This window comes from Zingiber officinale, chromosome 2A (genome assembly GCF_018446385.1).
Source record: "Zingiber officinale cultivar Zhangliang chromosome 2A, Zo_v1.1, whole genome shotgun sequence".
NCBI lineage: Eukaryota > Viridiplantae > Streptophyta > Magnoliopsida > Zingiberales > Zingiberaceae > Zingiber > Zingiber officinale.
Genome location: NC_055988.1, coordinates 142,297,314 through 142,319,520, shown reverse-complemented (window position 1 = coordinate 142,319,520; position 22,207 = coordinate 142,297,314). Strand labels below are relative to the sequence as shown.

Genomic DNA, 22,207 nt, shown 5'->3' with positions numbered 1-22,207 from the left:
CTTCCGCAGTGCCTCGTCCCTCGGACACACCAAGTCCGTCGACTCTCTCCCGTGCCATCCTTCTCGCTAGCTGCGTGTTTTGCTCGACCTCAGGTGCTCCTAAGTTCCTGCACACTCAGACACAAGGCATCAAAATATAATAGGACCTAACTTGACTTAGTTGATCACATCAAAACTATCACGGGGTATTTACAATCTCCTCATTTTCGATGTGAGCAATCTCAAGTTAAGTTAGGGTAAACTAAAACCAATTAACAGAAAAATAGCAAGTACATGCAACTTGAAAAAAAATACAAAAATCAAAATGTACCCCCCCCCCCCAAGACTTAATCTCTAATTCTCCCGCTTTGATCATATTAAAAATAGGGATATTTCATGAAACTAATTTAAAATAAATTTAATACAGAGTCTAAGGGAGAAAAATTAAGAACTTTAAATTTTAAAAATCTTGATTTTTTTTTTCAATCTATAAACCATTTTAAACAAAATAATTTGAAAAAAAAATATTTCTATTAGTTGGAAAATTCTAAAAAATTTTATAACGCTTCAACAGACATATCTAAAGTAGAGATAAAATTTTTATGAAAAATTAAAATAAATTTAAGTAGTAATAAATTCTTTTCCTAGGCAAGATGTATTTTTTTAAAAAAATGTTTAAAAATTATTTTAAATCTCAAAAATTTTGAAAAAAATTATGAGAATATATTTGAGCAAGTACTATTGTAATAAATTTTCATTACATAACTTTTCAAGAATTTTTAATATTAAAAGTTAGCATTTGGATAAATAATTTATATAAAATTCAATAATGGTAATAAAATTTTGAAAATTTTTACATGGATAGAGAAGATGATAATCTTGAAAAAAAAATTCAAAAAATACCTTTGCAAAATATTTTTAAATTGAAAAATACAATCTTGGTTAGAAAATTCATATAATATGATACAACAATCAAAAAATTTTAGAAAAATTGTCTTAGATAGATAAAATGATAAGGTTTCACAAAAATAAAAAGTTCACAAAGATAACCTTGAGAAATATTTTTAAATTGAAAAATATGATTTTCATTAAAAAAAATTCATAAAAAATAATATAATGAACATAAAATTTAAAAAAAATTATAGAGAAGAGATGTAATTATCTTTATTAAAAAATTAATATCTTTTAAATTTTGAATAGAATTTATAAGAAAAATGTTAGACAATTTTAAAATTTTAAGCAAGAAAAATAGAAAATCAAATTAAAAATAGAGCATGCATAATGATTTTTAATTTAAATATGATTTTGGAACTCAATATAGGTTCCTTCCAACCGGATTAATCAAAAATTTTCTAGGAATAGATTGTCTTTCTACTTTTATAATTTGACTTTTATGGTATTAAAAATACTAGTTAATCCTTCAATGATATTTGAAAATTTTTTTGGAGTATGTGAAAGATTTGAGAATGAATTATCTTTTTCTAGCATTTCAATTTTATCTTTCAATTTTATATTTTCATCTATTAATTTCTCAATTTCTTCTTTTAGGTATCCATATTCTTTCTTTGATTTTACATACTTAGATCTGGTTTTACACAAAGATTTGCTTATCATTTTAATGCATTCAGACAATTGATTTGGAGGAACTTTACATACCTGACTTACCATATCATTTTCGTCGGTAGATGCTCCCCCTTTATCATTGCTTTCTTCCGAAGACTTTCCCTCTTCATTGATGCTCATCTAGGACAAGTTTTCTTTGTCTTCAGGTAGGTATTCAGTTATAAGAGTTGTTCCAGCAATTTCCTCGGACTCATATTCTTCTGACGATGACTCAGTGTTCATTGAGGAATTGGATTCGGCTTCTTTTGGTTCTTCGTAGAGCTTCAAGAACTTTTCCCAAAGTTCTTTTGCACTCTTGTAGTTGTCGATTCTATCAAGATCCTAACCAGGCAGAACGCTCAAAAGGTGGAACTTAGCCTTACCATTTTCCATAAAATCATTGCGCTGCTTCTCAGTCCATCGATGCTCCTCAAGTTCTTTTCCTTCTTCACTTTTGGGCATATCAAAACCGTACTTGATCATTAGTAAAATATTGAAATCGGTTTTGAAATATACCTCCATTCGATGTCTCCAAAACGTGAACTCCCCCTCGAACATTGGTGGGTATATGCTAGCTGCGGCTATATCTTGTGCTTCAGTTGGCGGTTACTCCTTCTTAAGCATCCTCACTCTAATACCACTTGTTGGTCCTCTGACGGCCGACAAGAGGGGGGGGTGAATTACCATGCAAATATAAACGCAAACCTTTCTCGACTTTTTAATCTAATTTAATAAACACTTGCATAAATAGAATTAAGAAGCTAATTAAAAAGGAAGAGGTAGATCTTTTACTTGGTTTATAATCAGGAGATTGCTAATCCAAGACGTTGAAAACTCACTAAAGTCTCCTTCGTGCGGAGAAGCCTCTTACAGAAGTTAAAGCACCGAATTACAAAGTTAACCTGAAAGTAGATCATTTACAAGTGTTGTGTTTGTTGGTGCAAGGAGTACCAGATGATCAAACCTATGTTTTGATAATGAAAAAGAGTTCAAAGTTAAGTTATCTTGTTATTTAACAAATGTGACTGAGCTTGCAGGAAGTCCTAAGTTGTCTTAGGCAAAAGTCTTAATAGATTATAGGCAGATGGAAAGTCCTAGCTGCGGTTAGACAACGAAATCCTAGTCCGGGGGACTGGACAAAGTCTTGATAGGTTGAAGACATTGGGAGAAATCCTAGAGTCGAGGACTCTAGGTGAAAATCCTGGGGGTCACGGACACTAGGTGGAAGATTGGACGGGTTGGAGATCGGACATTCAGCATGAAGTCCTAACATCTCGAACGCTGAGCAAAAGTCCAGTCGATCTAGAGGATCGGTCTGGCAAAGGGTAAACTCTCCTGAGAGTAGTAGGTGAGGGCACGTTCCCTGTTGAGGGAACAGTGGACGTCGGTTTAACCTAGGACTTTCAGGAAATCCGAACTCAGAACCGGACCGTACAGAGACTGTCAAGAAGTTCTATTATTCACATTTTATTGTACTAACTTTGTCTTGCAAGGTATGTTTTGTATTTTGGATTAACACGGCTTGCAAGGAGTGAAAAGCATAAAATAAGCTTGGATGAAGAGTGCTTAAGGCGCCTTCGGGGAGATTGGAGGCGTCTCGATCACCTTGGGTTTAGGATTTAGGGTTTAGGGTTTAAGATTTTTAGGAAATCCGAAAGTCAGAACCAGACAGTCTGGAAACCGACAAGAAGTTCTATTATTCACATTTTATTGTGCTAACTTTATCTTGTAGGGTATGTTTTATATTTTGGATTAACACGGCTTACAGGGAGTGAAAAGCACAAAATAAGCTTGGATGAACAGTGCTCAAGGTGCCTTCGGGGAGGTTGGAGGCTCCTCGATCACCTCGGCAGAAGGCTCGCGTAGAGAGGCGGGGAGGTGCCTTCTGTGTGCTTGAAGGAGCCTTGGAGCTGGGATGGAAGGCACCTTCCATGACTTGAAGGCACCTTCGGATGGATAGACAATGCAAGCTATGGAGCTTATCGATACTGATAAGTTAGGGATAAGTTACAAAGCTGGGGGTGCCTTCAATAGCCCGTAAAAGGTGTGCTCGACCAGAGGCTTAGAGACAACTAATTTTCATAATCTTTTTCCTTTGTGCTACTCCAAAGACGATCCGATAAAGTTGTAACGCGACTCCGATAATCAGAAGCCTGAAATTTGTCATTCTTAGTTGTCCCTATAATTTTAATTATTGCAATTAAATTATTGTACTTGTAATTTTTTGATTTATTAGTGAATTGTCCAAAGTAAACACTCAACGAGTGTGAGCCTTAGTAGAAGTAGTCACAGACTCCAAACCAAGTAAAACCAATTTGTGTCGTTGTTTTCTTACTTGTTCTTATTCTGCTGCGTTTATCTCCGATTGTGTTTACGAAGAGTGAAAAAGCCACAAGTGCTATTCACCCCCTAGCACATCTCGATCCTACAGTGTTTAGTTACTAGGATCAGAGTTGTATCTATAGCCATGATCGGGGTACCTGGAAGGGTTCCAGGCGCCTGGATGTGGATAGAACTTTATCTACGTCACACTGGATCGCAATAGGTGGTGTCTCGATAATCTTTCTGGCTCGAGCGCTTGGACTCACTCCGAGCGGCCGAACCCTATTAAATTTGATCTACAGTCGAGGGCGCCTGAACCACAATTAACAACAAGTTGACTTTTTGTCCGGCTTTCACTCTGGCTCTGCTTACTTGGGTGATTTCGGTCATACGGAATAGGGCTCACCCAAACCCATTTTCCAACCTTCTCGAGCAACCTTTGGCTCCGACTTCTCGTCCCTCGGAACGCCGGACGCTTCCTTCTTGTCTGTCGGGGTACTCTTTCGCAGCGCCTCATCCCTCGGACGCATCGAGCTCATTGACTCTCTCCAGTGTCATCCTCCTCGCTAGCTATATCTTTTGCTCGACCTCCTGTGCTCCTAAGTTCCTGCACACTTAGACATAAGGCATCAAAACATAATAGGAGCTAACTTGACTTGGTTGATCACATCAAAACTATCACGGGATACTTAGAAAATCTATTTTAAGAAAACAGCACCGCACAAGCCTCGATAACTCTTTCTTCCACTTAGCATTCGGACTCAACACTCGGAGTCGAGAGTCTGCACTCGGACTCGACATTCGAGAGTCTGCACTCGGAGTCGGGAGTCGGGCTTATAAGGGAACCCAGTTTTCTAGCCAATTCAGTCATCTTAAGCAACTCTTACTTCCCTGTTTGGTAGCCTAAGATTATTAGCTCAGGTTAACTCAATAGATAAGTCTGGATTTAGTTGTTATAAATTGAGATCTTTTTTCTCTATCTCCAATTACAAGATTGTCCAACCGAGAGGTCATGCCTGAGAATAACTCAAAGCAACATCAACATTAGCAATTCAGGACAAAGAGCTCAAAGAGAACTCAATAGGGTAGAGCTTGAGGGGAGTTTGAGTTGATGAACTTGAGGAGTTTTGAGTGCTCAGAGAACTCTGTGCATTCAGAGGGAAAAGTTGGAGGAGTCTTGAATAGTCGTCAGTGGAGAAAGCTTAGGGAGCTATGCTAATGACATCCACTCGACTTCGGGAGATGTTGACCTGTTTAACTAATTGGGAGGTCAACCCTAAAGCAAAGGTTTTTGAGCATGTAAGTAGTGTGATGACCAAGGATACGCTACTTAGGCAAGGCTAGTATATCTGGATCTATCATTAGCCCCCTTCCAATTGAGTGGTGGAATCGTACTCGATATATCAAAGTGCTTACGACAATATAGCATTTAATTCATACCTTTGTATATGTGCACGATAAATCTAAATTGCCCATTGATGCGGGAATACGGAAATTCATATGTGATGTCGTCCGGTCAAAGGTCTTGGTCAATAGTCACATAGAAATGGAGGTCAAAGTGGTCATCGACTCCTGTAGCTCAGTCGCTCGACTCCTTCGGTTTGGGCCACATGACTCCTCCAACTTGATCGATTGACTCCTCCAGCTCTGTCACTCGACTTCTCCAACTCACTCACTCGATTTCGTCATGATGTAGGACCAACCTAGGAGTACCTAATCTTCAATGAGTCATCATTTTTAACTTGGGACTCAGAATCAAGTCCTGTCAGCGCTCATGCGCACAAAATTTAAAAATCTAGGTTTGCTATGGAGAACCTGTAACCGCTAAGTTTTAGATAGAAACACAGTTTAAGTCCTTTTTAGAGAATCTAAATATTTATGTTATTTTTAATAATTTCTATTTTTATGGTATTTAGGATATTTTTGGTATGTTAGGTATTTATGGGTTATAGATTATTTGTATAAGCGTTGAATTTTGTTATGAATTTTTCTTTTCTAGTACGATTTTTTTTTATTTCTTTACAAGAGGAATTGAGGTTTATATATTGGGATTTATTTCCTTTCTTTAAGTATTAGAGTCAATAGTCTGTATATTATGAATCATTTTTTTTTGGTAAAACCTTGAGAATGATCGATTTCTGTTTGTTTTGGTGCTTTCTCTTCTTGCATTTTCCTTAATTTTGTCTTCTCGTTAGTTCACAGGATAATCGCTATCTTACTTGGCGTCACTCCAGCTCAGTGGCTTGACTCCTTAAGCTCGGACCATATGATTCCTTCAACTTGGCCATCTAGACCCTTAGTTAAGATATGTAACTAGCTACACCATTTTTTTCGAGAAAGTGGGCAAAACGTAGCTGTTTATTTAGGACGTGGGTAACATAGTTATTTCTCTCGGAGAACATGGATAATGTAAAGGCACAACAATAGCTTTATATAAAGTCGTTCACCCTCGTGGGCACAGGTATGCAAAGACATCATTTAGACCTTTTGACTACTTTATTGCTTTCATCTTTCCCTAATCTTTGTGGTAACTTGAGCGTTGGAGTAGTCACGTTGAACTGTTAAGTCTAATTTTGATACTCATTCTAACCCATTCATTGAATGTCTATAGAATCTTCGTGTGACGTCACTGTTGTGTTATCTAAAATCTTCTCCACGATAATTGCTCTCTACTGACTCACCATCATTAAATAATTTTTAACAATTCTTGGTAGAAGACACTGCTATAAATACGAAATTGTAGGATGACTGAATCCAACTTTAGAGCTCTAATTAATTACTGGACTATTATACGTAGTTAAAAAAAAAATCATTTTAGTTTTTATTTTATACTATATTATTAGGGACCACATTTTAAAATTGTTTTTCTGTTTTGCTTATGATATTTCATAATGATTGTCAAATAATGACTAATTAAAAATTTTTTATTTCTAATTAAAGGACTGAAATAAACGGTCTTTAATTATAAACATAAAAAAATCCATAATGCACCTCTTATCCAAAATCAAATTGAATATTCTATAAGTTGGTAGTCATTTATGGTATATTTAAGAAGTAAGTGAATGTTATTCTTGACTTTAAAAAGGACATGAAATGCTATAAAATAACGAGTCAATCTTGGAGAAGACATGAAATGTCTAACCATACATGCAATATGACTGATGTTTGATTGATAATAATAAAGTAATTCAGACTCAAACTTATTGTTAATCTAGGTTTAGAAGAGACACTCTTTCATTTGAATATAATAAAGTAAATTCTATTAGAGTAAACATATTTGGAGTATAATGAAGAATAATATATAGGTTACGTTATCTTAAAGTCTATAAATAACGTTTTATTAATTTATCAAATTATAAAATTGTATTTGGTAAAAGAATTAGAACGAAATGGAATATATATGAGCATAAAAACACTGAAATATAACCCATCTCCCTAAACACAATTATTCTTATTAAATTCCAAACACACAATTATACAAGTTATTAAACACACAATTATATAGTTATTAAAGAATCAACCCATCCCCCCACAACTTTCAGGTGGACCACTATCAACCTTTTCTGTTAACCGGCCAGGCCGGGGCGACTGGTTCCGGCAGAGGAGCCCGCAGTTAGGCCCACGGGCCCACCGCGCGAAGCTTTAGCAACCGCGGTCACCTCCCCCCTCTTCGACCTCTCGCGGACTACGACGTCCTCATCGACGACGAGAGCGGCAAGTTGCTGCCCATGCGGCCCCGGAAACACCGTCTCATGCACGCGCACATGATCCTCCACCTCCACCAACTCTTCTTTCGCTGCCATCTTCTGCTTCCTCTTCTTCTTCTTCAAGAAACAGAGTATGGCGGCCGCAAGGAACACAAGGAAGAAGAGGCCGCCGAAGGAGACGACCACCACGATGACGACATTGTTGCTTGGGTTCGGCGGAGGCGGAGCCAGTGGTGCGACTGGGGCTGGCGGGGGGCGGATAGGAGTCGGTGGCAGTTTAGGAGGTGGCGGTGGTGGCTGCCTCGAGGGCGGGGGCGGTGGGGGTACAGCTGCAGGTGATGGCGGCGGGGGCCTTCGTCGAGGCGGCGGCGGAGGCGGGATCGCAATTGGAGGGGGAGGCGGGGGACTTCGGCGTGGTGGCGGAGGTGGCGGGGTCACAATTGGCGAGGGAGGAGGGGGACTCCGACGTGGTGGTGGAGGTGGTGGGATCATAATTGGAGAGGGAGGCGGGGGGCTCCTGCGAGGTGGCAGGGATGGAGGTGGAGGGGGGCTACGACTGCCAGGAGGAGGTGGAATACAGAATGGATTAAAAGGACGGCATGGGAAGTTGGCCATCGATAAGTTTAATTTGTAAGGCTTGTAATTTGTAGTAGTGTGGAATGAAGGAAGGAGGTGAGTTTGAGTGGGTATTTGTATTGGTGCAGGGAAAGGGAAAAGAACGAGGAGGTGATCAATCAATGGAAGCGTAATTAATGTTGGCGTTGGATAAAGTTATGAAGCACCTCATCATAACTTGACTCCCATGCCAAGGCTTTCTCTATTTGGAACTTGCTTCCAAACAATGTGTTGCTTAATGATGAATTGTATGTTGCTTTTGATATGATCAATTAATTTGTGCATGATAGGTTTGTTTATATTTGATAGCAATATATATGAAACGTGACCGGGGATTATGACAAAACAAAACTGATGGTGATACGGCCAAAAGGAAAAGGCCTTCAGTGGAGTTTAGGGATTAATATGTCAATATAGGTATCAGTCAAAGTTTAAGATGGATCAAAAGACCCGGTAGTTAGTTGGCCTAGTAGAGCCTCATGCACTCTTTCAATCGACAGGCCGATTGGACAAGCTCTCTATGAGCCCACTCCCCATTTGGATCGGATTCGTTCGGGACTCTGCTCCTCACACTCTCCCAATCGGCCCTAATGATCAGACATCCTCTCTATGGGCTTTACTCTCGGCTTAGACCGGACCCGCTCGGGGCTCTGCTCCCCGTTCTCTCCCAATTGGCCTCCCCCCACTCTCGAGTCAGATAGGACTCTCTCCCGATCAGTTCTGCCTATTGGACAAGCGGTGAAAGAATCAACATGACTTACATGTACTACCCATAGACGTCTACTCCCTTTGGTGACGTCGCCATAGCCCATTTAGTTTATATAAAGGAATGGACTCTCTCATAAGCTCATTTTCTACCTAACAAATGACCTCCTGTTCCAAGAGCTCATTTTCGTCATTAATATAGCACGTGGATTTATCAAAAAGTTAGAAAATCATATCAGTATATAGATACATAATATACACAATATACGCAATATACCCTTCCCATACTTGCAATATGACTACTGGATGTGGTGTAAGCATAGTGATTGACAATAGGATAATGTTTCATTAAATGCGGAGATCACAAAAAATGTAGATCCCCTATATTAACAATCCGCTAGTGCCGATCCCACGGATATAGAGGGAGGTACATGCAGGTACATAGGTGTAATGCGCATGGTGGGGTAAACCTCAGGTCGTCAGTTCCTGAGATCGACCTCTGACTATTACACCAGAGATGTTATGCGTTCACCGTCTATGCTACTTCTTGATGACAAATGTGGATATTACAAAAGATATTATAGAAGGGGTTCTTCTAAAATGGTACATGTACACGGGTATACCCATTTCAACTTATCACTACTTTTTACTTTTTTGCACAATTATTATTTTTTGACTTGATCATCGGATTAGTTATCCCAGAGATCCCTTGGCTTACTGATGATTTTCCTCCTCCATTTGTTGATATTTATAAGTAGTTCTTGGAGTTCTTCGAAAAAAATCCTCTTTTTGGTCAAGACCAGGAACACCTTACCAACAGTCCACTCTTTGTAGCTTCCAGGCGAGATCAGATGCAAAGCCTTCAATTTTTTTTTAAATTTAATAACCATAAATTAATCTATCAAAGTCAACAAATGTACAAATGTATATAAAAAAAATGTATAATTGTATAGAGTAGCAATATGAACTGCAACGTAAACCAAAATTGTTGGAAATGCCCACGTCAAGGCATATTAACATGCCAAGGAGGATAATGGGATCATGATCCATGATCGCATTATCTATAACCTCCCCTTTCCATTATTCTCATAATATACAGTTGTATAAAAAGAGTTTTGGGTATTAAGAGAGTAGTGGTGGAGAAAGGAGATTATCTGAGGTTGATGTAGATCACTTGCATAAGGAGTTGATTGTTTGCAATCACAAATCATTGGGTCGAGGGTTGAAATGTTGTAAAGTAGTGGTAATAATTTGATACTCGTGACTATTATGTCGACTACGAGTTGTTCATTGTTTTTGGAGTTTATGACAATGTCGATTGAGGTATATTGAGAATTCAATTCATTTCGAATTTGTAATCTATTATATGTTTCGGCTATGTAGAAAAAATATTCGATATTGATATTAGAGTCAAGTTCAATGGAAACTCCCTAAGTGGGATACCATTAGAGCCGATGGTGTTGCCATCAATCTCATTGACTAGGAATGGTTCTTTGCCGTCAAGCTCGACGATGTCCTCCCCGGCAAAGAGTTCTGTGATGGACTTAGAAAGGGGAGTGGACGTAGATTGTGTCGCGCACTGACGCTAAACCATGGGCCGACGAGCAGTGGATTTGTTACCTTGTCAACTGACTCATCTGAGTGGTTGACCTGACTCGAATCTAATATTGAGTTATATTCTGACTCTAATTCTAAACTTGAATCTTCTTGGATTGTCGTTAATGCTAGTAAGTTGACATGGTCTGAGTCTAATTCAGATTTAAATGATGATTTATCCCAAGTTGCCTTTAGTACCTTCTTCTTTTTCTGTTCAGGTTAATTTTCTTTCTTCTCTAATAAAAGATAGTTGGTCGTAAAGTGTCCTTTCTTCTTGAATTTTAAGTGTCGCATGTTCGTCGGATCTTTGTCCGAGATCTCTTTCTTCATGAATCTTCGAGTGAATTTCTCCCATCAAATCATCCTTTTAACTAAGTGTGTAACTTCTTAAGAGAGATAATCTTTGTTAGATGTTGATTCAGGCTCGAATTTGGCTTTTGATTTGGATTTACCTACAATCAAAGCTGTATACCATTCTTTTTTTGATCAAAATTAGTTTGCTCATGAAGTTTAAAATCACAAAAGAATTCATCTAGCTTAATAGTAGACAAACCCTTAGATACTTTATACGCATCAACAATAGATGCCCACAAGGTGGTCCTTGGAAATGCTTTATGTGCATACCTAATCAAATTGTGTTTGTCTACCTATTCGCCAATTCTATGGATACCATTTAGTATCTCTTTAAAGTGGTTGTGTAGTCGACTTATTGTTACACCCTCTTTCATTTGAATATTTTGAAGTTTTCTTAGCAATAGATTCTTTTAGCAGTTCTTGAGTCATGTGAACCTTCATGTAGTTTAATTATTTTCTCTCAAAGCTTTTTAGCACTGTTGAACTGGTCGACTTTAGTGAACTATTCTTGTGTTAGCCTGCACTGCAATGTAGTTGTGGCTTTGGCTTGAGCCATTTTCTTATCTTTGCTTATGTAGTTTTCAAAATGAACTTCAGTGCCATCTAGAGTTCTAGGTAGTGTAAAGTCTATTTTGATAATAAGATAATTTTCTATATCATTCATCAGATAGTATTCTATTTTATTTTTTCAATAGGTGAAATCGTCGTCATTGAAAAATGGCGAACAAGTTATGCTAAAACCTTCCTATAAAGACATGTCTGCAAACAAGTATTTGTTCAAGCCATATTAATGCTTAGGACAGAATATGAGTTTGTTCAAGCCAATCTTCTACTGAATCGTCCTTGGGAGTTAGCAAACTCTTACAAATAACTAAAGTCTCATAGTCATCTCCATAAAGCACCTCGTCAACTTCATCATCATCAGACACTATCTCGCCAATCGCCTTAGTCTCGTCTTCCACTTCTTCCTCAATTAATAAATTTTTACCCTTTTGATTTATAGGTTTCCTGCAATCGGTTGCTTATGCCCTTATTCACCACAATGAAAACAATTGATAGGAGGCTAGAATTAACCCATGGTTGCTGCTGGATAGGATGTGAATCCTAAGAGCAGACTATTTTGGTCCCCCCTATTCACTGGTTTTCCTGTATTACTATTTTTCAATGGCTAGGACATGTTGATAGGCTTCTGAAATAGTCCACAATGAATGAAGATTGAGAACATTTTACAAGGGCTGACTCAACTCCTTTAAATATCATGCCACTATTTGCTCTTGTCTCTGTAGATTGATCATTCTGAGTAATCAACTGGCAAAACTCCTATGTATAATTATCAACTGATGTTGCATCTTGCCTCAACACATGACATCACTGAAATAAGATTTGTGTTATGATCCATCCAAAATCCCCTTTCTCATTGGGTGATGGTGTCGAAGCTTCCTCCATGGATAAGCATGTGTAGATTAATTAACACGTAGATTAACACATGCCAAAGATGTCCAACAAAGCCCCTTAGACTCAATGGTGAAGAGAGTATAATTATAGGAATTAGAAAAAGTAAAATATATGCATTGGGGTATTCCGAGAATTGAACTCGGGACCTCTCGCACCCTAAGCGAGAATCATACCACTAGACCAAATACCCAATTTGGTAATAAAATCTAGAAAGCTATTAATAAATATTCAATATTGAAAGCTATTAATCGGTATTCAATATCTTGAAGTTTATAATATTTAAATTTGATATTTGTGAAATTTAAGTATAACTGTAGGAATAAGAAAAAGTAAAATATTGGGGTATTCCGAGAATTGAACTTGGGACCTCTGCACCCTAGGCGAGAATCATACCACTAGACCAAATACCCAATTTAATAATAAATTCTAGAAAGCTATTAGTCAATATTTAATATTTTGAAGTTTATAATATTTAAGTTTGATATTTATGCAACTAACTAATATCATAAATTCAAGTATAATTGTAGGAATAAGAAAGTAAAATATATAAATTGGAGTATTGAACTTGAAACCTCTCGCACCCTAAGTGAGAATCATACAACTAGACAAAATACCCAATTTGATAATAAAATCTGGTATTTTTTTATATTTCAAACCAAAGTGGGTTGGGTAACCGTTGACCTAGTTCTGGGTCAAAAATCATAACTAGCTTGTCGGGCCGGTTATAGTTCCAGCTAAAATAACCTCCAAACTAGCGGTTAACTGCTAGATCAGTTAGCCAATTTAGGGGTTTTTATTTTATTTTTTGCGTTTGAACATTGGGACGAGTTGTTCTTGCCATTGGGGATAAATGAGAGGATTTTATAAATATTTTTTTTAACAGTTGAGATCATTTAACCATTTTTTGATTAATTGTTATGATTTAGTGTCTATTACTCTCCAACTCTATAAATAGAGAGTTTATTTTATTATTTCCATACCTATTTTTTCTACTCTTATTCTCAATTATGAAATCTCTATATGTTTTTGACACCAATTTTGAGTTCCGACTACAATGGAAGAATGCTAAGGATGAGGAAGTTCATCATCTTGATCTTGGAGGAGCAAAGAAATAGTGAATCCTAATGAGCTCAACTTTTAATCCACCAATGATGAGATGGAGCAACTTCCAACACTTAGATAAATTGGAACCAAGTCCCCTAAATTTTTAAATTCAAAGGGGGAAAGAACCTTAAGGTGAACCAACACTTAGATAATTTTTTAAAAGATGTATATATCTTTGAAAATTGGTTGACCAACACTCAGATATAGAATCCCCAAGTCAACATTGGAAACAAGTCCCCTAACACTTAGGTAGAATTTCTTGTGGCTAACAAGGATAACTAGGGGGTCAAGTTAAGGGGAGGTAACTTTAAAAATTATTCAAATGTTTTTGAAAATTCTTTAAAAAGGAAAGTTCCTTTTAAAAAATGCTTTGAAAAATCTAGAGACTTTTTGAAAATTTATGAAAAAGTTTTGAAAAGTCTTAAAAAAATGTCTTGAAAAATAATTTTGAAGAATGGTTTGAAAATATTTTGAAAAATGTACCTTAATTTTTATTTTGACTTAGATCAACCCCTAAAACATATAGATAATTTTCCTTGTATTTAATAAGGATTCCTAAGTATGTATCAGGTTGAACGGGAGTTCTGATTAAAAGATCAAAATTCTTTGAAAAATTGGTTTAAAAAAAAGCTTTGAGAAATTCCTTTGAAAAATCTAGAAATTTATTTTAAAAATCATTGAAAATTATTGGGAAACTCTTTTGAAAAAATATACTTGGAAATTCTTTTGAAAAAAATATATACTTAGAAATTCTTTTGAAAATTCTTGGAAATGGTTTGGAAAATGTTTTGAAAATACATGTAAAACTCTTTAAAATATTTGAAACTTATTTTTAAAATTCTTTGAAAAGGTTTTTTAAAACACTTTGAAATTTTTGAAAATTTTTAGTACTTAGTACTTATTTTAAAAAAAAACTTGAAGAACTTAGAAATATTCTTATTTCAAAAATAATTTTTGAAAACAAATGCTTTAGCTAAAATTATTTTTAAGTGTTTTCAAAATAAAAACTCATTGTTGGTGCAAAGCCTAAGGTGGATCTTAGGTAATTTATATTTTTGATGTGTGTCAAAGGGGGAAAGTGAACCTTAAGTTGGAAATATTTAGAATCTCCTAGCTTTGCATAGAACCCTAAAGACCAATACCAAACTTAAGAAAATTATCAAACATAAAAAGTGTGAGATTGTTGGTGTAATCAGTCTTTAGAGTTCCGATGTTTGAAAATGTACTTAACTCTGGTCAGTTTGACTAAGAGTTGATCCAAACAAGACTTGATATTTAGAAGAGAAAAGTTTAGTCAGGTCAAGGTTGATCAAATGACTAGTAAGATATGAAGCCCTAGTTGAGGCTAGGCAAGAAAATTTGGTCAGAAGGATTGAGCAAGAAAGTATTGGTTGGAATGATTGGGCAAGGAAGTCCTAGTCAGAGGGATTGGAAAAGAAAGTCTTGGTCAGAAGGATTAGGCAGGTGAGAAATCTACGAAGTGATTAGTCCTAACTAGAGGTTAAGCAGGTGAGAAGTCTACCGAGTGACTCGTCCTAACTAGAGGTTAGGTAAAGGTAAGTCCAAGTAGATGAAGGGTAACCATATACTTGCCAAATGAAATCGTAAGGAGTGGACCTTACGTGGTAAAGTCTTGGAGGAGTTGACTTCAAACATACAATAATAAACAAGCATTCAGTCACAAACTGCAGTGTTCAAAACCACATAATTAATTAAGGGGATTTATTGGATTAAATTACAATTTAATTAGAATCCGGATTTATTTAATTAAGGACAATTTTATTAGATAAATTACAATTTAATTAGATTTCAAATTTATTTAATTAAGGATATTTATTGGGTTAATTGTAATTATTCATTTGATTTAATTAAGAATTTATTTACATGAATATACCTAATTAATTAAGTTAGCCTACAATCAGGGAAATTGGATTAGTGAATTATATTAAGAAAATAGTAAGATACAAATATATAAATGTTGGAACCCCGAGGTGTTTTGATGTGATCAAACAAGTTAAGTTAGGTCCTGCGTTGTTTAACCCTTGTGTCTAAGTGTGCAGGAACTTAGGAACACAGGAAGTCGAGCGGAAGACGCGGCTAGCGAGAAGGACGGCACGGGAGAGAGCCGACGGGCTCGGTGCGTCCGAGGGACGAGGTGTCCGCGGAAGAGTACACCGGTGGACGAGAAGAACGTGCGCGACGTTCGAGGGACGAGAAATCGGGAAGGAAGGCTGCTCGAGGAGAAGGCCGGAACATGGGTTCGGGTGAGCCCTATTATGGATGGCCGAGATCACCCAAGCTAGTGGAGCCGGAACAGAAAACCCGGACCGAGACGAGCTGAACCGAAGCGGAGCGACCGGACGGAAAAAGTCAACCAGAGTTGACTTTTGGGGTCCGGGGCGCCCGGACCCCTCCGAGGCGCCCGGAACGAAGTTTTTGACCAGATCGAGTCAAACTCTATCTGAACGTTGGGGGATAAATTTTATCCCCCCCAGGGCGCCCGGAACCCTTCCAGGCGCCCCGACCAAGGCTATAAATATAGCCTTGGTCCAGAAGCAAATCAATTGATCAGAACGACGAACTTGTAATCAACTTCTGTGTACTTTACGTTTCTTCTTGTACGTTCAACGCTGTAAGAGGCTACTCCGCCCAGAGGAGAATCAGATAGTGCGCTTACATTCCTTGGATTAGCAATCCCCTGATTGCAAACCAAGTAAAACTCTGGTGTCTGTTTTTCTTTACTTAGTCTCTTTTATTTATTTATTACAAGTATTCATTATATAGTTGAAATCCGAGAAAGGTTCGTGTTTTAATTTGTAGGGCAATTCACCCCTCCCCTCTTGCCGGCCTCCAAAGGGACCTACAAGTGGTATCAGAGCAAGGCGCGCTTCAGGAGGACTAACCGCCGATCGAAGCAACAAGATGGCCGGACCAAGCATCATCCCACCAAAATTCGAGGGAAACTTCGCAGACTGGAAGCGTCGTATGGAGGTATTTCTAAAAACAGATTTTGAAATTCGGTTTATTATGAAATATGGTTTTGTAGCTCCAATAGATAAAGATGGAAAAGAAAAAGAAGAGAGCGATTGGACAAAGAAGGAGCAGAATGAGTCGGTAGCAAACAGCCGTGCGGAACATCACCTGCTGAGCGTGTTACCGCCTCAAGAGGTCAACCGCATCGGAAACTATTTATCTGCTAAAGAACTTTGGGAGAAGTTCTTGGAACTCCACGAAGGCACGTCCGAAGCAAAGCTCGCTAGAAGGGACATCCTCCGCAACAAACTGATGAACATCCATCTGGAGAAAGGTGAGAAAGTAGCCAGTCTACATGCAAAGGTAAAAGAACTAGTTACTGGTCTCGAAAACCTTGGTGAAAAGGTGACAAACCGGAACACTATACGCTACGTACTCAACGCGTTTCCAAGAACTCCGGAGTGGACATCAATCGTCGATGCTTACTACATCTCAAAAGACTTGGAGGTAAGTACTTTAGAAGAGTTGTTTTCTACACTTGAATTACACGAAACTAGATATGCAGAGATATCAAAGGACACAACCCAGACTATGGCGCTGAACGCAACCAACAAGGATGAACCCGAGTCAGAATCCGAAGACGATCAAGAAGCGTACATGGTAAGAAACTTTAAAAAGTTTTTTAGATCTAATAAATTTAAAATGCAGAATCAAAAGAATCAAAAAGGTAGAAGAAAGGTACGGTGCTACCAGTGTCAGAAGGAGGGACACCTAAGAGAAGACTGCCCAGAACTCAAAAAGGCCAAAAGGAAGTCTCCCAAGAAACACAACCTAAAAGCAACTTGGGATGACACTTCTTCATCCGAATCAGAAGCTCAAGAATATGCCGGGATAACACTAATGACAAGCTACGATAGACAAAGTATATCAGAACCTAGCATCGATGAAGGGGGAGCGACCTCGGATGAAAGCAGTGAAGCAGGGGGAGATTCAGGTTTCAAGTCCGACATGGTAAGTGAGGTATGCCTCTTACCCCCTGATCAACTTTATTCTGGCATTAAGGCAATGACTAAATCCATGTATAAATTAGAAAATGAAAATATGAAATTAAAAAATGAAATTTTGGAAACAAAAAGAATTTTAGTAAAATCATGTCTTATAGAGGATTTTGATAAATTGAAAACTGAAAATGAAAAACTAAAAGAAGAAATAGAAAGATTGAAAAATATAAAAGTTCAAATATTTCTACTTTTAGAAATTATAGAGGTTTAAATTGGTACTATAGATTTCATCAAAGTCAAATTAAAAATATATCAAAAATCTATGTACCTAGGAAATACTTGGTTAACCCTGTAGGTAGGAACCTCTACTGGGTTCCAAAAACCTGTTTAATTTAAAATTAGACTTAGCATTTTCAGCAAGGAAATTAAACGACTAATTTCATTATACAGCTTTGTCTAAGGAAGTGGTTGTTGCTCCAATAACCAAGAAGGCCTAGTGCCTCGCCACGACCTGGAAGCCAAGTATCGAAATGAAAAGTTTAATTGACTAACTGAAAAAGCATTAATTTTAATTTACCTAATGCTTTAAAAGAGTTATTCAATTTGTGTTAGAAAATATTTTAAAATATATATATATATATAATAATAATAATAATAATAATAATAATAATAATTTTTTACTTAGAAAATTTCTGATAATTATTGACTTAGATATTTTTTATTATTAACTTAGAAATTTTTCTATGAATATTGTCTTAGACATTTTCCTTTGAAAATTGCCTTAGAAATCTTTTATGAAATTAGATAAAAGATATTCTGAATATTGACTTAGAATTTTTTTTCTAAATATTCTCGTTTGAAACATTGCCTTAGAAATTAATATTAATTGCCTTAGAAAGTTTTATGAAAATTCACTTAAATTTTTTTTACCTTAGACTTGTTTAAAGAACCCCTATTTTTAATGTGATCAAAGGGGGAGAAGAATGTTAAGTCTAGGGGGAGGTATATAAACTTTTTTATGAAATATCTTTGGACTTAATTACAAATAAATTGTTTTTATTGCATCTGTTTTTCCCTAGCTTAACTTGGGTTGCTCACATCAAAAAGGGGGAGATTGTTGGAACCCCGAGGTGTTTTGATGTGATCAAACAAGTTAAGTTAGGTCCTGCGTTGTTTAACCCTTGTGTCTAAGTGTGCAGGAACTTAGGAACACAGGAAGTCGAGCGGAAGACGCGGCTAGCGAGAAGGACGGCACGGGAGAGAGCCGACGGGCTCGGTGCGTCCGAGGGACGAGGTGTCCGCGGAAGAGTACACCGGTGGACGAGAAGAACGTGCGCGACGTTCGAGGGACGAGAAACCGGGAAGGAAGGCTGCTCGAGGAGAAGGCCGGAACATGGGTTCGGGTGAGCCCTATTCTGGATGGCCGAGATCACCCAAGCTAGTGGAGCCGGAACAGAAAACCCGGACCGAGACGAGCTGAACCGAAGCGGAGCGACCGGACGGAAAAAGTCAACCAGAGTTGACTTTTGGGGTCCGGGGCGCCCGGAACCATCCGGGGCGCCCGGACCCCTCCGGGGCGCCCGGAACGAAGTTTTTGACCAGATCGAGTCAAACTCGATCTGAACGTTGGGGGATAAATTTTATCCCCCCCAGGGCGCCCGGAACCCTTCCAGGCGCCCCGACCAAGGCTATAAATATAGCCTTGGTCCAGAAGCAAATCAATTGATCAGAACGACGAACTTGTAATCAACTTGTGTGTACTTTACTTTTCTTCTTGTACGTTCAACGCTGTAAGAGGCTACTCCGCCCAGAGGAGAATCAGATAGTGCGCTTACATTCCTTGGATTAGCAATCCCCTGATTGCAAACCAAGTAAAACTCTGGTGTCTGTTTTTCTTTACTTATTCTCTTTTATTTATTTATTACAAGTATTCATTATATAGTTGAAATCCGAGAAAGGTTCGTGTTTTAATTTGTAGGGCAATTCACCCCTCCCCTCTTGCCGGCCTCCAAAGGGACCTACAATAAAGACTTAGTATTTATGTGCAAATTATCCATCTAATCAATATAGAAATGAAATATAAATAATATATATTATATATATAATATAGAGTATAAATTTAATATAACGTGTATATGATAATTAAGAAACTATAATTTGTAAATTATAAATAGATAAAACTTAGTATATAGGAATTATAGGACTTAGCATTTATAATGAGATTAAACTTAGTATGTATAAATTTGTAGGGATTATTCATCTAATTAATATATAAATAAAATATAGATAATATATTACCTAATATAAAATGTATGATATAAATCTCAATGCAATTAAATTATAGAACGCGCACATGACAAATTAAGAAACTATAGTATTATAAATTATATATTATGATGTACCATGAATGAAAATTATATTACTAAATAAAATATACATAGAATTATATAACCATGGATATAAGTTTCTATCTATACTTAGTAATAAGTTTTATAAGGATAATACCTATGACGTAGCGTTTATAAAATTTATAAGAATTAAAACTTAGACCAAGTCTTAAGCCTCTTTTCTATTTAAACACCTCCCCCCCTCCCCCCCTTTTCCTTCTTGTTCCGCTGGCCCTAAGCCTTCCCCTACCCCAACTCCATTAGTTCTAGGGCTCCAAGAGAAGGTAGCTAAAGGAGGGATTGATAGCTAAGATTTAAAACATGTTCCCAACCATGTTATTGTTGGATCGAAAGCGGTAGAGGGGAGGGCGGTGAATAGCGCTCATGACTTTCACTTTCGTTTCAGAAGACTTAAGAATAAAACACAGCGGAAATATGAAAGATAGTTGCAAACGCGCAAACACCAATTCTTTTACTTGGTTCGGAGCCTAAGGCGACTCCTACTCCAAGGCTCACGCTCGTTGAGTATTTACTTTGGACAATCACTATAAGCACAGAAAATTTTTTACAATTTAAGTACAATAATAGAGCAGTAGTAAAATCTATACCGACAATAAAAGTAATAAGTTTTAAAGCTCCTGGTCGTCGGAATCTTGTTATAGCCTTTCTGGATTGACTTTTGAGCAGCACGAGAAGACAAATTGCAATTTTCATTGTTCTCCAAGCTGCTGCTCGAGACTACCTTTTATAGCCTATGGAGGGTGCCCTCGAGCTCATTGAGGGCGCCTACAACCCACCGAGTCAACCGCGCGCAGCTAAGCTATGCCCTTCACTACTTATCCGCCCTAGGGCGCCTCCAACCGCATGGAGGGCGCCCTCGCGCCAGTGTCCAGGGCGCCCTCAAGCTCCATGAGGGCGCCCTCACGCCAGTGTCTAGGGTCCCCTCAAGCTCCATAAGGGCGCCCTCGCCCCTTGCTACGAGGTTGCTTCTCCAGGTCACCCGAGGCAAGCACGCCCAATTCACTTCCTACAAAATACGTTAGTCCAAGAAACTAACCATACCCTTCAAAACAAAGTTAGGCATGATAAATAACATATTTGACAGTCTTCGGACTATCCGGTTCTGACTTCGAATTTCTGACCGAAAACCCTAGGTCAAACCGACGCCTATTGTTCCCTTATTAGGGAACACGTCTTCACCTACTCCACTCAAGAGAATATATGTCACGCCCCGGGGAAGTCCCTGTCCGAAGAAATTTCGGCAGCAACTCCCCTGTACGAGTGACAATCTGAAGCATTTCTACAGGCATAATATACATCAGCCACAGGCGGCTGGAATATACACACAACCACGCAGTTATATATATATCATCACGCCGAACAAAACCAACACACGGAAAATGGCAGAACCCATACAAGCAGCAGCGACTTACAACCAACAACATACAAATACCACAACAACATCAACACTTCAAAAAAAAAACAAGCTAAACAAACGATACATAAACAAATAAAACATAAGTGAAACCGATAAGTCTTCCGATGTGGACAGCAGAAGACTTATCGGTTTCACTTATGTTTTGTTTGTTTCCATTGACTGAATGTTGATGTTATGTTGTGGTTGTATTTGATTTCTGTCATTTTTCGTTGTGTTAGTTTTGTTGTGAGTGATGATATATATATAATCTGGTTGTGTATATTCGCTGATGTATATGCTTCACGTGTCACCGTGGGAGTTATCAAATTTCTTCGAGGCGTGACAATTTAGTGGTATCAGAGCAAGTTTACGATACTTGCTATGTGTTCTGGATTTTGAGATTTATCTGATACCAATTTATTTGGTATCAGAGCTCAGATTACGAGTCTTATTTCCGGTGTTTCAGATTTCATGATTTGGTTTTCTCGGTGTGACTTTTCGGATTTTGGGACCTGACAGCGACAGGACATCTCCAAGCTATAAGAAGTATGTTGGTATGTGTTATCCTACCTTTTTGGTTAGTATATGCACTGTTGACTATTATAGTTTATGACATGTATTAGTATTCTTTATTAGTACCTATCGAGTTGAGATAGCATATATATTATGTGTTAGGTAAATCACTGATTATGGTGGACCTTATTAGAGATTAAGGATTATAGGCTTTGGTGATTTTACATGTCATACCCCAGTAGTTTTAGCTTCTGTTATGATTAGTTGGTTAGAAGATCGAGGCACATACCAGCCTCTGTTATTATTAGCTATGTAGTGGATAGTATCTACCTATTTATGTTGACCTAGCCAGTAGTATATCATGTTATCTTAGTTAATTTCATCAGTAAATATTGGTTTACTCTTGTTAGATCGGTCAGTAGGAGTCTGATTTATACTTGTTGATTTGGGTAGTCATATATTTATATACCTTATTTG

At 37.7% G+C, this 22,207-nt stretch overlaps 1 protein-coding gene and 1 non-coding gene across 2 annotated transcripts; both read right to left on the bottom strand.

Annotated features, from left to right (window-relative positions):
• Positions 1-7,333: 7,333 nt before the first annotated feature.
• On the bottom strand, positions 7,334-8,265 carry LOC122040098 (protein TRACHEARY ELEMENT DIFFERENTIATION-RELATED 7A-like). Its single transcript, XM_042599460.1, has one exon. It carries the CDS (start codon positions 8,223-8,225, stop codon positions 7,470-7,472), a length of 756 nt encoding a protein of 251 aa, XP_042455394.1. The 5' UTR covers positions 8,226-8,265; the 3' UTR covers positions 7,334-7,469.
• Positions 8,266-12,453: 4,188 nt separating this feature from the next.
• Positions 12,454-12,525, bottom strand: TRNAP-AGG. The gene has a single exon. It is a non-coding gene; the product is annotated as a tRNA-Pro (tRNA).
• Positions 12,526-22,207: the final 9,682 nt, after the last annotated feature.

What these genes read in the sequence shown, in the direction of transcription:
- LOC122040098 (XM_042599460.1), bottom strand. Translation starts at nt 8,225, where the DNA reads ATGGCCAACTTCCCATGCCGTCCTTTTAATCCATTCTGTATTCCACCT.